This window comes from Cyprinus carpio, chromosome A6 (assembly GCF_018340385.1).
Source record: "Cyprinus carpio isolate SPL01 chromosome A6, ASM1834038v1, whole genome shotgun sequence".
NCBI lineage: Eukaryota > Metazoa > Chordata > Actinopteri > Cypriniformes > Cyprinidae > Cyprinus > Cyprinus carpio.
In genome coordinates, this window is record NC_056577.1 from 7233182 (window position 1) to 7250652 (window position 17471).

General features: G+C 35.1%; 2 protein-coding genes across 2 annotated transcripts; both read left to right on the forward strand.

Moving 5' to 3' along the window:
* Positions 1-2774: 2774 nt before the first annotated feature.
* LOC109092274 (glutaryl-CoA dehydrogenase, mitochondrial-like) lies at positions 2775-12654 on the forward strand. Its single transcript, XM_042757760.1, has 12 exons — positions 2775-2906; positions 3239-3354; positions 5378-5407; positions 5497-5637; positions 7363-7425; positions 7612-7782; positions 7898-8027; positions 9905-10121; positions 10343-10446; positions 11377-11502; positions 11717-11877; positions 12068-12654. The coding sequence occupies exons 2-12, from the start codon at positions 3252-3254 to the stop codon at positions 12139-12141; spliced, it is 1320 nt and encodes a 439-aa protein (XP_042613694.1). The 5' UTR covers positions 2775-2906; positions 3239-3251; the 3' UTR covers positions 12142-12654.
* Positions 12655-13668: 1014 nt separating this feature from the next.
* On the forward strand, positions 13669-16404 carry LOC109091990. The gene is made up of 2 exons (XM_042757441.1): positions 13669-14170; positions 15604-16404. Exons 1-2 carry the CDS (start codon positions 13939-13941, stop codon positions 16002-16004), a joined length of 633 nt encoding a protein of 210 aa, XP_042613375.1. The 5' UTR covers positions 13669-13938; the 3' UTR covers positions 16005-16404.
* The last annotated feature ends 1067 nt before the right edge of the window (positions 16405-17471 follow it).

The following is a 17471-nucleotide window of genomic DNA, read 5'->3' on the forward strand; positions in this document are numbered from 1 at the left end:
AAATACTAATTAAATGAACGTTTTAACTATGCTTACCAAATCTGATACTCAATGATTGATTGTCATGAATAATGTAATAAACAGAATCATGTTTCACACCAGATGACAAAGTTGTGCAAATTCTTGGTACCATCTCCTTTGTTACAAGGCCCCTGCCAGACTCTTTACAACCGTTTTAATGTCAAATCTAATAGCTACAGAAATGTAATCTAAAACAACAACAATAACAAACAAAAAACCCCCCGGATATTTCTAAGTTATAATTCTAAGAGTGTTTTAAAATGTGGCTAAAATAAATAAATAAATAAATGAATGAATAAATAAATAAATAAATAAATAAATAAATAAATAAATAATGCAACATTTTATAAGGCCCAACAACTCTGAAAAAATATGTCGCCTCCAGTTGGGTATAAAAGAACAATATTTTGTATTAACAGTATTTTTTTTTTTTTTTTTTTTTTTTTTTTTTTTTTACAATGACACTGCACTTTAATATAATTAAATATATTGTATGTGCTGATTAATAGAAACATAAACAATAAAAATACCCATTTTCAGAATTTAGACAATGTAATTTCAAGCTGAACACACATCGTCACACACAGATAAAGTATCTCTATCTTCATTTTAGTTACAAAGACATATGTCGTTCTGTTTCATTCTGTGAAATAAATTGAAACCCACTGGATGTTCGCCATGGGTAGCCATGTAAATATGGTCAAACTGCAGTAACTCCTTAAGTATTTTTGCATCAGTCTCATATGAGTTCTGTTTTTGTAATATACAGGTCCTTCTCAAAAAATTAGCATATTGTGAAAAAGTTCATTATTTTCCATAATGTAATGATAAAAATTAAACTTTCATATATTTTAGATTCATTGCACACCAACTGAAATATTTCAGGTCTTTTATTGTTTTAATACTGATGATTTTGGCATACAGCTCATGAAAACCCAAAATTCCTATCTCAAAAAATTAGCATATCATGAAAAGGTTCTCTAAACGAGCTATTAACCTAATCATCTGAATCAACTAATTAACTCTAAACACCTGCAAAAGATTCCTGAGGCTTTTAAAAACTCCCAGCCTGGTTCATTACTCAAAATCGCAATCATGGGTAAGACTGCCGACCTGACTGCTGTCCAGAAGGCCATCATTGACACCCTCAAGCGAGAGGGTAAGACACAGAAAGAAATTTCTGAACGAATAGGCTGTTCCCAGAGTGCTGTATCAAGGCACCTCAGTGGGAAGTCTGTGGGAAGGAAAAAGTGTGGCAAAAAATGCTGCACAACGAGAAGAGGTGACCAGACCCTGAGGAAGATTGTGGAGAAGGACCGATTCCAGACCTTGGGGGACCTGCGGAAGCAGTGGACTGAGTCTGGAGTAGAAACATCCAGAGCCACCGTGCACAGGCGTGTGCTTTTGAACCAGAAACAGCGGCAGAAGCGCCTGACCTGGGCTACAGAGAAGCAGCACTGGACTGTTGCTCAGTGGTCCAAAGTACTTTTTTTCGGATGAAAGCAAATTTTGCATGTCATTCGGAAATCAAGGTGCCAGAGTCTGGAGGAAGACTGGGGAGAAGGAAATGCCAAAATGCCTGAAGTCCAGTGTCAAGTACCCACAGTCAGTGATGGTCTGGGGTGCCATGTCAGCTGCTGGTGTTGGTCCACTGTGTTTTATCAAGGGCAGGGTCAATGCAGCTAGCTATCAGGAGATTTTGGAGCACTTCATGCTTCCATCTGCTGAAAAGCTTTATGGAGATGAAGATTTCGTTTTTCAGCACGACCTGGCACCTGCTCACAGTGCCAAAACCACTGGTAAATGGTTTACTGACCATGGTATTACTGTGCTCAATTGGCCTGCCAACTCTCCTGACCTGAACCCCCATAGAGAATCTGTGGGATATCGTGAAGAGAAAGTTGAGAGACGCAAGACCCAACACTCTGGATGAGCTTAAGGCCGCTATCGAAGCATCCTGGGCCTCCATAACACCTCAGCAGTGCCACAGGCAGATTGCCTCCATGCCACGCCGCATTGAAGCAGTCATTTCTGCAAAAGGATTCCCGACCAAGTATTGAGTGCATAACTGAACATAATTATTTGAAGGTTGACTTTTGTTGTATTAAAAACACTTTTTTTTTATTGGTCAGATGAAATATGCTAATTTTTTGAGATAGGAATTTTGGGTTTTCATGAGCTGTATGCCATAATCATCAGTATTAAAACAATAAAAGACCTGAAATATTTCAGTTGGTGTGCAATAAATCTAAAATATATGAAAGTTTAATTTTTATCATTACAATATGGAAAATAATGAACTTTTTCACAATATGCTAATTTTATTAGAAGGACCTGTATATAGGCATCTGTAATTATGCACGTGCACGACATAGAATTATTCATATCAGAAATATTACCGAGGGCACCATAGACTGTAGGAGGGCACTGACCCAGCAGTCACTGTGTGATCTTGTAACAGAGCAAATCGCTTTAAAAAGTCCTCTCCTCGCAATCATCCAATCCGAGAGCACGGTGCTGGAGAACGCCTTCGACAGGCCACAGGATTTCAGACGTTGGCATCAGCCATTTTGAATGTGGCATAATCAATCAAGCCCACTTTATATCTTACATTTGCAAATTTCAAAATTCGATATTTGCCATATTTAGTTAACATAATAAGTGAAGTATATAATTATGTAGTATGAAATAATTATTGACGTTTTATAAATATATATGATTTTTTTTTAAAAACATATTTATTGTGGGGCAAACAGTCAAAGGCATACCTCACAAAAGATGGCGGGTCCGTTCTTCCAATTTGTGCTTGTGACACGTTCAACTCCACTCTGAATATAAATAATGTTACAGAAGACGGGGAAATCACCTCATCGAAGACGTTGAAGGTATTATATTTTGTTTATTCAATAGAAAAAAAATCTTTCTAATATACAGTTACTACACTTACAGTAACAACTTACGCTATGAATGGAATTATAACAGATAAAAGTTGCAATCGTTATTATGAAGTAATAACAAGATTATGACATATCTCAAAACAGAAGCTAAAAAAAACATGCATTGTGTAGCTTACAAAACGTCAAAAAGTGAATGGAAAGTACAACAGGAATTAATGCAGGAAATATTAAAAGTCACTGTGAAATAAACTTACTGTGTAAACACTGTTATAATGTTGCTGTAACACTATTAGTAAGGCATATTGTTGGATTTTTTTCAGGTTTGAATACAGCATGGCATTGAGAACAGCTTTATCGCGTCTGCTGGTGAACTCACAGAGATGTTCTCTGATCTCTGTGTCAAGGGCCCAGGGCACTTCGGCCCCAGCAGCATACGGTTGGAGCAACGATTTACTATAACATCACCATAACTCTGAATGATCATATCAGTTGTAGAGAAACAGGAAACTTTTTATGACACATTGTTTCACTTTTCAAACTAATAACCAGTGGCGTTGTTTGGTTATGGTAATGTGTAAATGCACTGCATGACCATCAGTATAAAAAAAACAAAAAACTAATAAAATAAAATTTATATATATATATATATATATATATATATATATATATATATATATATATATATATATATATATATATATATATATATATATATGGTCATATAATTAGAATATCATCAAAAAGTTGATTTATTTCACTAATTCCATTCAAAAAGTGAAACTTGTATATTATATTCATTCATTACACACAGACTGATATATTTCAAATGTTTATTTATTTTAATTTTGATGATTATAACTGACAAATAAGGAAAAATCCCAAATTCAGTATCTTAGAAAATTAGAATATTGTGAAAAGGTTCAATATTGAAGACACCTGGTGCCACACTCTAATCAGCGAATTAACTGAAAACACCTGCTAAGGCCTTCAAATGGTCTCTCAGTCTAGTTCTGTAGGCTACACAATCATGGGGAAGACTGCTGACTTGACAGTTATCCAAAAGATGACCACTGACACCTTGCACAATGAGGGCAAGACACACAAGGTCATTGCAAAAGAGGCTGGCTGTTCACAGAGCTCTGTGTCCAAGCACATTAATAGAGAGGCGAAGGGAAGGAAAAGATGTGATAGAAAAAAGTGTACAAGTGATAGGGATAACCGCACCCTGGAGAGGATTGTGAAACAAAACCCATTCAGAAATGTGGAGGAGATTCACAAAGAGTGGATTGCAGCTGGAGTCAGTGCTTCAAGAACCACTACGCACAGACGTATGCAAGACATGGGTCTCAGCTCTCGCATTCCTTGTGTCAAGCCACTCTTGAACAACAGACAGCGACAGAACCAAATCAAAACTAAAAGGACTGGACTGCTGCTGAGTGGTCCAAAGTTATGTTCTCTGATGAAAGTAAATTTTGCATTTCCTTTGGATATCAGGGTCCCAGAGTCTGGAGGAATAGAGGAGAGGCACACAATCCACGTTGCTTGAGGTCCAGTGTAAAGTTTCCACAGTCAGTGATGGTTTGGGGTGACATGTCATCTGCTGGTGTTGGTCCACTGTGTTTTCTGAGGTCCAAGGTCAACGCAGGAAGTTTTAGAGCACTTCATGCTTCCTGCTGCTGACCAACTTTATGGAGATGCAGATTTCATTTTCCAACAGGACGTGGCACCTGCACACAGTGGCAAATCTTTCAGTTCCTGGTTTAAGGACCATGGTATCCCTGTTCTTAATTGGTCAGCAAACTCGCCTGACCATAACCCCATAGAAAATCTATGGGGTATTGTGAAGAGGAAGATGCGATATGCCAGACCAAAGAATACAGAAGAGCTGAAGGCCGCTATCAGAGCAACCTGGGCTCTCATAACACCTGAGCAGTGCCACAGACTGATCGACTCCATGCCACGTCGCATTGCTGCAGTAATTCAGGCAAAAGGAGCCCCAACTAAGCATTGAGTGCTGTACATGCTCATACTTTTCATGTTCATACTTTTCAGTTGGCCAAGATTTCTAAAAAATAATTTCTTTGTATTGGTCTTAAGTAATATTCTCATTTTCTGAGATACTGAATTTGGGATTTTCCTTAGTTGTCAGTTATAATCATCAAAATAGAAAGAAATAAACATTTGAAATAAATAAACAAGTTTCAAATTAATAAATAAAAAATAAAATAAACAAACTTTGATTATAATCAAAGAAATAAAACAACCACCAGAATATATCCCAATTATATAACAAGAGAATGTATATATATATATATATATATATAAACTTATTTTACATTGCTTAGGCTTACACACTAAAATTTGATCAAATGACATCAAGTGGCAACTGATTGATTGTGCTAATGTACTAATAACCAAATCTCAAATTTTCTCTCTTCTTTTTTTTCTTTCTGAAACAGAGGAGCAAGTGAAAAAAACAGCAAAAACACGTAAATATATTTGTGTAATATTTTCAGATGGTAATGTTTGAATTTGATTTCATGTACTGTATTTGAGCTGAAACCATTTGGATTTCTAGCTAAGGTGCAGTTTAACTGGTGTGATGCGCTGGATCTGGAAGGACAGCTCACAGAGGAGGAAATCATGATCAGAGACAGTTTCTGCACATACTGCCAAGAGAAGCTCATGCCCCGCATCCTCATGGCCAACAGGAATGAACGTAAGTGGAACACCTAGTACTAACAACTAATGTATTAGAACTAGGGCTGACAATGATTCAAATATTTAATAGTGATTAATTGCATGATTGTCATGAGTTAACTCGTGATTAATCGCAACTTAATAACACATATTTTAACACACAGTACACATTTTATACAGGTTTTTACATTTTTAAGAAATTGAGTCAAAAGTCAGAAGTATCAATTATTAAATTAATTTAAACAGTTATTAAGAATTAATTATTATATTAATTAAATAACATATAACTTTATTTAACTGGCTCAATTGTTTAGATTTTTATAATGCATTATCTTCTTATTGACCAACCAGTTCACATTTACAACTGTGTGTCTGCTGCATAAAAACATGGGTGGATGTTCACAAAAACAGCAGACGGGCTTATTGAAAATGCTAATTCATTCTCTGCCAGCAGAACGGCAGAAATATAGCGGTTTCTCCGACTGTAAACAAAGCAGCAGCTGACTTTGAAACATGCAGCGCTCATATTTATTCAGTGAATTTATCACCTTTTGAAGTTTAATTGTCACATTAAGCCATATCGCAATTATTTTCTTTTCCTCCCCAAATTTAAGACCTCTTGAAATCATGATTAAGACTTTCTTATACCATTTAAGACTTTTTATGGCCTTAAATATGATAGAACTAAATTTAAGACCTCTTAAAACTTTTTAAGGACACGCAGAAACCCTGAAACAGAAAATGAGTGCTGCATTAAAGGGTTACTCCATCCCAAAATGAAAATTTTGTCATTAATCACTTTACCCCATCTTGTTCCAAACCTGTAAAAGCTTCGTTCGTCTTCAGAACACAATTTAAGATATTTTGGATGAAAACCAGGAGGCTTAGACTGTCCCATAGACTGCCAAGTAAGTAACAGTGTCAAGGTCCAGGAAAGTATGAAAAGCATCATCAGAATAGTCCATCTGCCGTCAGTGATTCAACCATAACATTATGAAGCAACGAAAATACTTTTTGTACACAAAGAAAACAAAAATAATGACTTTATTAAACAATTCCTCTCCTCTGTGTCTCTCCAAATTAGCGTAGTGCCATTTTGGCAATTCTGAGCAGTACGCAGATGTTGTACGCTCTTCCATGTCAGCCACGCCACAAGGATACGTTTTTTTACGTGTATTTACGCTTTGGTTTGAAAGCAAACAGCGCATCGGAGCCTTCACACAGAAGAGCGTACGCCACCTGCGTACTGCTCAGAATTGTCAAAATGGTGCTACGCTAGTATCCCTTTAATTGTACGTTAATAAATTAGTGCCGTTAAAATGAATTTGCGTTGATGCATAATTAACACATTCATTTTGACAGCCCTAATTAGAACAGGTGTTGGCAACCTTCATGCATGAATAAATGGATAGTTCACCCAAAAATGAAAACTGAGTAAATGTCAACATTTACTCACCCTCCACTTGTTCTAAACCTCTATGAGTTTTTTTTTTTTTCTGTTGATCACAAAAGAAGATGTTTTGAAGAATATTGGTGACCAAACAGTTGACGGTAGTCATTGACTTCCATAGTATTTTTTAAATGATAACAGAAGTTTAATTTTTGGGTGAACTGTCCCTTTAATTCTCACAACAGATTTATTGTATTTTATTTATTTTATTGGAATAAAATTCTAAATGCCTAAAAGGTTGATGGCTCCTGTAGTCTAATGTGTAAATTTAAATCTGTGGCTCTGAATTTTCAGATTTCCATCGGGAGATTTTAAACGAAATGGGAGAGCTTGGTGTCCTCGGGCCTACGATTCAAGGTAAAATCAGACTTGATCATGTCTGTCAGTGACACGGTACAAGAATCATCCTCATGAAAGTGGAAAGAAATTCAAACCATTTAACATCATATCTCATGTGTACAGCTTCCAGGTGACTGATTCTGTTGTCCATGACTCTGAATGTATAAGGTACATTGTCTGATGTTTTTGGATCCTTTGTGTTGGGATATGGCTGTGCGGGCACTAGTTACGTGGCATACGGTCTGATCGCCAGGGAGGTGGAGAGAGTGGACAGTGGCTACCGTTCAGTTATGAGTGTCCAGTCCTCACTGGTCATGCACCCTATCAACGCATATGGAACAGAAGCACAGAAGCAGAAATACCTGCCTAAACTGGGTTAGTCATCTGCCTGAAGTGCATGTCATTGCATTAAACTGCTGTAAAAATATTTACATATCTCAAAGTCCCCATGGAAAATCATTCATTTTAAAACATTTTTCATTCTTCCCAGCTCGTGGAGAGATTCTGGGCTGTTTTGGACTTACAGAACCAAACCATGGGAGTGATCCTGGTGGCATGGAGACCAAAGCCAAATACAACCCCTCCAGCAGGACATACACCATCAGTGGGGCAAAAACATGGTTAGTGACCCTGAATAGTTTGCATAGTTTGGTTTCATGAAGAGTCTGGCCTTGGACATCTCAATAGTTTTCATATGTAATGTAGAAAATAGTCTTTTCATTAAAAAGAGCTTTTCCACATAAAATAAGTCACACACATATATATATACATACATACATATATTAATTTATACAAATATATATATTCATTTGTGTAATCGAGTCAGCTAAGTGCTATTTTAGTATCATTAATATACTTTATAGTTTTTATGAATATGTCAAAATAGATTTATTTTATATTTTTCATCTGCATTTTAATTTTTCTGCTTAAAGTTTTAGTAATTTTGTCATAAAAATGTCTATATAGTTTTTAGAAATTTTTATGTCAGTTTTAGTTTTTATTGTTTTAGTACTTTAAGCTCAATATTAGTTCAAAAACATGTTTAAAGTTAGTACTATTGGCAGCTAGCTAAAGTAAAATATGTTTTTTTTAAAAACATTATTTTATTTCAAGTAAAAAAAATATTTAAGTGGTCTTAGATGTAGTTTTAGTTAATAATAATAGCCCTGCTCACACCAATACAAAATATAGTATTCTGTTCAGTGTGCTCATATGCAAAAAGCAGTATTCACATGCAAAATGTACAAAAAAGAAACATTTGTGAGGGGGATGGTTTAATTTACTTAAATACAACAATCATTTTGTAAGCTTGATTGATAGAGTCATCAGCACTCTGAAGTTGCACAGCACGGTATCATTTTATGTGAAGGTCAGTTCATCGGAACGTTTCTTATGTAAGAGATTTAATCTGAGAGCTGTGTACCTATGCCCATATTTAGAATTTGTAACTTCACCCTCTCTGGGGTGTTTGTGCCTTGCTGGTTTAGGAGGACACTGAAATCTGCTGACCATCTGTTTACTTAAGTATACAATGTGAATCTGGCTTGACGTCAGAGATTTTTCTGTCTGAGCGGATATTAAATTTACAGTTACATTTAATCACTTAGCAGATACTTTTATCCAAAGCCACAGTAGTACTGCAGTGTGCACAAAAAAATTAAAATTAAGCTGAAACATTAATAAAAACTACACTGAAAAAAGGGAAACGACTGTGTAATTCATTTAAAGTGTATTTTTATATTGATCTAAACATTGTTCAGTTTGTCTATAATCAAATAACACTCTCCATAGAAAAAAATGTAAATGCATTTTGTTTAAACAGTATTTTCACTGATTCCAGAAATTTACTGACTTCAGAAATGATTGTGGATTTTATTGTTTGTATGCATGTATTTATTCAGGACATAACAGTCATCACAATAAACATCAATGTGTTTTAAAGTTATTTTTAGTCATTTTTAAGTAAACCACATTAAACATTGACTAACAAAATATTTGTAGTTTATCTTTTGTGAAAATTCTACTTTCATATTATATCTTTTGTTTATGGTGAAATTTTATTGTAACTAACAAAAAAGGATCATATCATCCTACATTAAGTAACATTTTGACTCATGACTAAGGAAAATATTAACTAAGATGTTTATATTAAATATATATATATATATATATATATATATATATATATATTATTTTGTTTGAATGTTTTTGTCTATATGAAAAGAAATATATTTGATTAATATTAAATCAGTGTTTGACCAAACCAGAAACTTAAATGAGAAAAACAAATCCATTTTGGCCTTAACAAATAAGAGTATTTTTTTAAACTTGGTCCAAAGTATCATTATTTTGGCACGAACTAAACTAAATTGAAAGAACAAATAAGAATTTAATTCTCAGCTATAATAACCCTGCATTGCACACACAAATCGTGAACACACAGCTCAGATGAGTGATAATAAGCACTTCACACAAACACTTTTTTATCTGTGAGCAGGATCACCAACTCCCCATACGCTGATATCTGTGTGGTGTGGGCCAAGTGTGAGGATGGCAGGGTGAGAGGGTTTGTCCTGGAGAGAGGAATGGAGGGCCTGAGCACCCCTAAGATAGAGGGCAAGTTCTCCCTCAGGGCCTCAGCCACCGGGATGATCCTAATGGACGAGGTTGAAGTGCCAGAGGAAAACCTGCTGCCCCATGTGTCTGGCCTTGCTGTGAGGTTTTTTTTTTGTCACTATCATTAATGGTGTGCACTAAGGCACGCATCACTTAGTACTCATTAGATCACACTTGTAAACTACTGCCTCAAACTCATACCAACCCAGATAACTGATAGAATCACTGAAATTACACTGAAAGTGGAATTATAGTAACATGGCCACTGAGGTCATTCTTCACTCTTTAGACATTTGATCTTACGTGTTGATTTTTGTAGGGTCCCTTTGGCTGCCTGAACAATGCCCGTTACGGCATTGCGTGGGGCGCTCTGGGTGCTGCAGAATTTTGTTTCCATGCTGCCCGCCAGTACACCCTGGACAGGTCATCAGTTTAACATGTAACATGCATGTATTAGTACTAGTTGTTCTTATTTGTGTGTAAGTGTATATTTTAGGGATTTTTAAGTAGTTACCATTTGATTACCTTTTTTTTTTGTTTTTAATATGAATAGTCCTGAAGTGTGACAAATTAATAAAAAATATTCTATGTATGCATAATAATTAATGCATGTCATCTAGGGCTAAGCAATGCAACTAAACATTTGTATTTCAATATTTTTCCAAGTTTTGATGATATTCAATACAGTGTATCACTGATATACTATTATAAATTTATTCAAGTTTAAAAAAAAATACTGTTTTCATTTTAATTTTAGTTTAAAGTTTTACTAATTTTGTTGTGTTTTTGTAATTTTTCTAAATATGTCTAGATAGTTTTCCTTCATTTTTATTTCAGTTTTAGTTATTTTTTGATACATCATCAAGATAAACTAAATGAAAATGAGAAATGATAGAAAATGTTTTAGTAATAATAATAATAAAATAGTAAGTTAATTTTTTTTGTTTTATTTTATTTCAAGTGACACAAATTGTTTGTTTGTTTGTTTTGTTTTTTTGCCCCCCCATGAAAAATACTTCATTTGAATTTAACACATTTATTATAAAGTACATACAAATTGTGTGCCTTGTGTACATACAAACTAAGTGCTTTTTAGTAAATTAACACAAAAGTCACATTTAAAAATCAAAATAAAATATGAAATGTTAAAAAAATGAAAATCATACAATTGTCATTACAGTACTGAGTAATATTAATTAACTACTTACGATAGGGTTAGGTTTTGGTTTAGGGTTAGTTGCTTGTAATAATGCATATTTTACTGTTATTACTAAGTGCATGCAACATGTGACTGTTACCTTTCATTTTACTTTTAATTTCACCTACATATATGTAAATGATTTTACAATATAGAATCCAGTTCGGAGTCCCTCTGGCCAGAAACCAGCTGATACAGAAGAAGATGGCAGACATGCTGACAGAGATTACAATCGGCCTGCAGTCCTGTTTACAGCTGGGCAGACTCATCGACCAAAAGAAGTGAGTCATTAACAGAGAGCTTACATCACCTGTACTCATGTTTTCTCAGTCTTGTGTTTATGCAAAACATTTGAAGGAGTTTAGAGCTCACAGAAATGGTATTATTACAATCCGGTGCCCTAAACACCCACAAGCCTTGTCAGATTAATCCCAGCTGTCTCGTAGCCAAAGAATCCTGCAGTTCATTGAGTTTTCTAACACATTTCTCTGAAAGACACACACCAGAGATGATCTCCATGCTGAAACGGAACTCATGTGGAAAAGCCCTGGACATCGCCAGGCAGGCCAGAGACATGCTGGGAGGAAACGGCATAGCAGACGAATACCACATCATACGCCATGTCATGAACCTAGAGGCCGTCAACACATATGAAGGTACAAGAGGGTGGAAGAAATGTTTGATTTAACATGAAACATATACATTTGGCCAGCAGAGGTCAGTATGGGCATTATATGCAGTGCACTAAGGCAGTGATAATAATTCTTGTTTAAACACTGATGTAAAGACTTTCAGTTTAATCTGAACCATACAAAAAGCTTCTAAGAATGTTCTTCCGTTTCACAGGCACTCATGACATCCATGCTTTGATCTTGGGCAGAGCCATCACTGGACTCCAGTCTTTTACTGTTGGAAAATAAACCCATATTTCTCTCTGAACATGGGTATGATGGATCTCTTTCTGCAGTAAGGGAAATTCTAGCTCAACATCCATATATAAGTGCCTCTGTGTGCTCTCAAATCTTCCATTTAGTAATGGGTCCAAACTCACTAAAATCTGCATTTACAAATCCTTAACGGATCTTCTTTCTGGGGTACTGGATTGACATGCATTAATTTGTTAAGTTACAAAAGACAGTTGCATTATAAAATTGTTAATGGTCTTAAAGTATTGGATCCAGATTATTCATTGTACAGTGATCATGACAACTAATGATGAAAGATCTTTCATAGCAGTTTCAAAATACTGTCGAAAACAGGGTTTTTTTTGTCAAAGAAGCCAGACATCCTGCTTGCACTTTAGACAGATCCTCTGGTCATTATCAGTGACTTGTACATTTTGTTGTATTTATTGAAATAAGGAAATAAGTTGAATATCACTATCTTGTGATTCTGTGCATTCATTCTGAATAAAATCTAATTTTTGTTTTTGAGTGTTTTGTATGCATCTGTGGGTATGTATGTACTTTATGTTACTTAACTGTTAAACATTAGTAGTTTTTTATAATGATATGCATTTTAATAATAGGTTGGGAAACACTGTTCTACAGTCTTAAAAACTAATCATTCTACATCGGGCTATATACAGTATTTACCAGATCATTAGAAAAAAGAAAAGAAAAGTATATCTACTACTCAGACTCGCTGCCTAAAAATCTACATTTACTCAAAAACACTTCTTTTATATAACTAATAATTCTACATTACCCTATGTTGTGTTTAACAGGGTTATTATAGTTAAATAAAACTAAAACAAACCATAAGAAAAGTTTTCTCTTGAAATATTTTTTTTCTGAAACTTATTTCAGCTAGTTGCCAAATAATATTTCCCTTCTTATTCAGTTTAAGTTGTACTTAAATTTACTAAAAAAAAAAAAAAAAAAATACATAGACATACAAAATAAAGCTAATAAAAATGACAAAACAACAAAATTACTCATTCAAAATAAAAACTGAAAATATAAAAATAAAAACTAATTCAAAAATTTTAATTAAAAAGCTATAATAGTAGGGGTGATTTCAGGTTAACTGGGACACATTTTGCCATTTGCCTAATTAACCCGAATTAACCCTGTCTCAGTGATACAAAAATAACACTTTACCATATTTAATATATATATATATATATATATATATATATATATATATATATATATATATATATATCAGAATATTAAAGAAGTAAAAATGAGTTGATAGTCAGAAACCTATTAGAATGGTTCTATTCCTCAGTGTCACATTGTATCTACTGGATCTGTGTGTCATCCCTAGAGCAGGGCGGCTCACGATTTCTGGTTGACCTCGAATGATCCGTGCGCGCGCCTTGATGAGATTGAGGCGATGACGCGTCAAATCCACCAATAGTGTCGCTGTCCGAGAAAAGATGGTGTGAGATGTTCAAACCTCATCTCTTACATCACACCATCACACTCACTCCATCTGCCCATCTAAACAGAAAATGCTTAGGGAAAAATAGCTGGTTTTAAAATCGCGTCTCTTTGAATGAGTTAACTGCTTTGATTTACTGAATTAAGCTTTTGAAGCACAAACCAATTTTTTTTTTTTGTTTTTTTTCTTTCAAATGACATTATGAGCCGACTCTACTCGCCGACTCGACAGATAGTCGCAGGTTACTTGAGATAAACTACCTGGAGGACAAGCAAGACACCTTTGGAAAGTGGACTCGAGGGCCTTCGTGGTTTTGTAAAAGTACAAGAATGAACCCCGTGAATATGAACAGTTTGAACGTATCCATCTCTGGAAACCAGCACGCGAATCAGTTCGCCGTCTATGAGTCTCCGCTGTACAAGGACTACAGACCTCCAGCCAGAGATCTGATCCAGCTCCCCAGAGCCCTGCTCTACCTGATGATGGCCGCGGTGGTGGTGGTCGCTGTCGCTTATGCCATTGTGGGACATTTAATTAAAGACCTCGCGCATGACATCTTGGGTAAATATACTGAAAGTTGCACTGAGTAGCATGCAGTTAAATGTAGTCGAAACGAACAGGTTTTGCTGGTCAAATATTGTGTTGTTTCCAGATGGTGATAGTCAGTGTTGGGGAGTAACTAGTTACATGCAACGAAGCTATGTGATTTAATTACAAAATAAATGTAACTGTAAAATGTGACAGTTACAGAGAAACTGAGAAAAAAAAGTGTAATTAAATTACAGTTACTTATGGAGATGTTAATGATTACAAAGGGGATTACATTTAAATATTTTCACACCCACACGCACACATGCACACTTACAGATTTAATTGATTTCTTTCCCAAATTGCATTGACTGCTTTAAAATATGAGACACCAATGTTTCAGGAGTTTAGGACACAGAATATAGGACACGTGCTTATTTGGTTTGGTTTATGTATTATGCCTTATTTTTTAAGATTAACTTTGTTAGATGTCATAGCTGTGCAAAGATTTGATTTCAAAAACAGCATCATAGCTATTAAACTATATCTTGTTATGATTTTAATAAAGTAATTGAAATAGTTACACTACTTATTACATTTGAAATACAGGGTAACTTGTAATCTGTAACCTTTTACATTTCCAAAGTAACCTTCCCAACACTTGTGATATTATACAATATGTTTCAAAATTGTATTTTGACCAATAAAATGTTCAGTGAGTGAAGTTCTGAGAAAAAGATCTGCATCATTTGTTTGCACATACCATTTGATTTTATAGTGTAACGCAATGAATGACATTTAGTCAGTTTAAATGTGGCTTTTGAGGAGTGTATTTTTACATGTGCTATTTCAGGATTTAGCCTAGACCTGCTCATCCCCTTCTTATCCAATAAGCATATGCCAAAAAAAGGATTATTTTATAAGACATTAGCAATCTAGCACTTTTGCAAACCTGTTTCATATGTAATTTCCTACTCTTATTTGAGCACATCATCTAAAAATCAGAAATCATGAGAGAAACTGAAACATCTACTTCAGATAAGTGTGAAATAACATAGATTTAATCATACGGGGGAAAAAAGTATATTATATAGCAAATGACGCTTATTTTAGGACCATGAAAATCTTTGCATTGTGATGCTAAGTACATGATAATTAGGCACATTTCCTTCTTTAAAATATTTTTAAGCTTATTTAAATTAAAATCGTATCTTTTCCACTGTGATTCAGAAAATACTGTATTACTGTATTAATGATTATGACACTGAGATTAATAAAACAACAACAACAACTAAATCTGGACACTTTACAGTAATGACAATTTGAGGAAAATATGTTTGATTGTTATGAAAATATCACTGAAAAAACATAATGGCATTATAATTCATTCTGTTAAAAGTTTTCTTTCACACTAAATTCACACTGATATAAGTGATGTCATCCTTATATTTTTTGTGTATGTTTAGACTGGGCTTTGGGTCCAGATGAGGAGATCTTAAAGGTCAACAGTGAGGCGGGTGATGATGGTTCCACGCACATGCCACCAGGCCTCACACACTCCCACCCCAACGCCTTTCATGTTTGGGATCAGGACGACGTGGTCATCCCCCTCTCTCCAGTGGACAGCCCTCAAACCAGCCCCCTTTTGGCTACCATCCCTTTTATCCCTCACTTCTTCCCCTCTCCTGCTTCTCACAGTGTGCTGAATAGCCCCGCACTGCCTCAAATACACCCAGAGGATAACAAGAGCCCCACAAAGACACCACAAGATGCCTATGTCTTCCCTTCACCCAAAATGAAAGGACATAGTTCCGCTTTCTCACACATGTCATTTCATGAGAGAAGAGATGGGACTGATAAAGTTTGAACCACCGAACAATGGCTCACACTAGATTGTAGTCCATGAATTCTTAAAGGAATAGTTCACCATAAAAAGAAAATTTGCTGAATATTTACTCACTCTCAGGACATCCAAGATGTCAATAAGTTTGTTTCTTCATCAGAACAGTTTTGGAGAAATTATATCACTTGCTCACCAGTGGATCCTCTGCAGTGAATGGGTGCCGTCAGACTGAGAGTCCAAACAGCTGATAAAAACATCACAAAAATCTACACCTTATGAAGTGAAAAATGGCATGTTTGCAATAAGCAAATCCATTATTAAGATGCTTTTAATAATGAATTCGTAAATTTTCTTTAATAATTAACTTTCTCTTGTGAAAATGTTGTCTTGTCTGAATCAGGAGTGAAATATCCACAAATCAAGTACTGTTTACAAGCGAAAACATTAAAAACTACAAAACAGTTCTAAACAAATATGTTGGTGGATTTTAATGTGAGAGGACAAGAGGATGGACTTTTTCCACTGTTTATTTTATTATGGACATAATCATGGACTTTTTTTTGGCCAAAAGTGACAATTAAAAGTTAACATTCCTTGATGGATTTGTTTCTTACAAACACAAAGTTTACACTTCCCAATACGTTAATTGTTTGACTAAAATCTTGTTGATTTCTTGTGGATTATTTTTATCAGCTGTTTGCACTCTCATTCTGACGGCACCCATTCACTGCAGAGGATCCTCTGGTGAGCAAGTGATGTAATGCTAAATTTATACAAATCTTTTCAGATGAGGAAACAAACTCATCCTCATCTTGGATAGCTTGAGGGTGAGGACATTTTTATTTTTGGGTGAACTATTTTTTTAAGTTTAAATCCCTCCCTTTAAATAGATGAAATTAACTAAGAAACTTTTGGCTTCTTTGATCAATGCCCAATGCCGGTGTTGTCTGTATTTACCACAGTACCCTAAACTTTTCTATTTGACTGCAAAAGCTGGGCCTCAACCTGTGGAGCATATGAGGATGAGTGGCCTGTCCTCAAAATAAGTGCTGTTGACCCTAAATGACCTCAGTAAGCAGAGAGCAATGTCAGTCCAAGCCGCATTACTTGGGCGTGTTGCAAAGTGAGAGACTGCACAATCACGTCTGTAGGATTGTGCCAATTCAGGAGCAGCCTTCCTCCTGAAGCCAAAATAAATCCTCAGAACAGATTTAGTTCAACGCAGGATAACCAGCATATATATATATATATATATGTTTTTTCTTTTTCTGTCTTTGCCGTTTATGGTGTTGCACAGAATTAGTACTGAACCTATGGCTACTTTTGTAAGGAAAGTTAAACTGGATTGGATTTAGAATCCAAAGTGTTATTGTCAAGGTTTATTAACTAGTGGCTCTATTCAAAACAAACAAAAAAAAAAAGTTCTCCAATGTATTTATTGTATGTGTGTTCTGGCTCCAGAATTAACACTTGCAAACACCAAATTAAGTA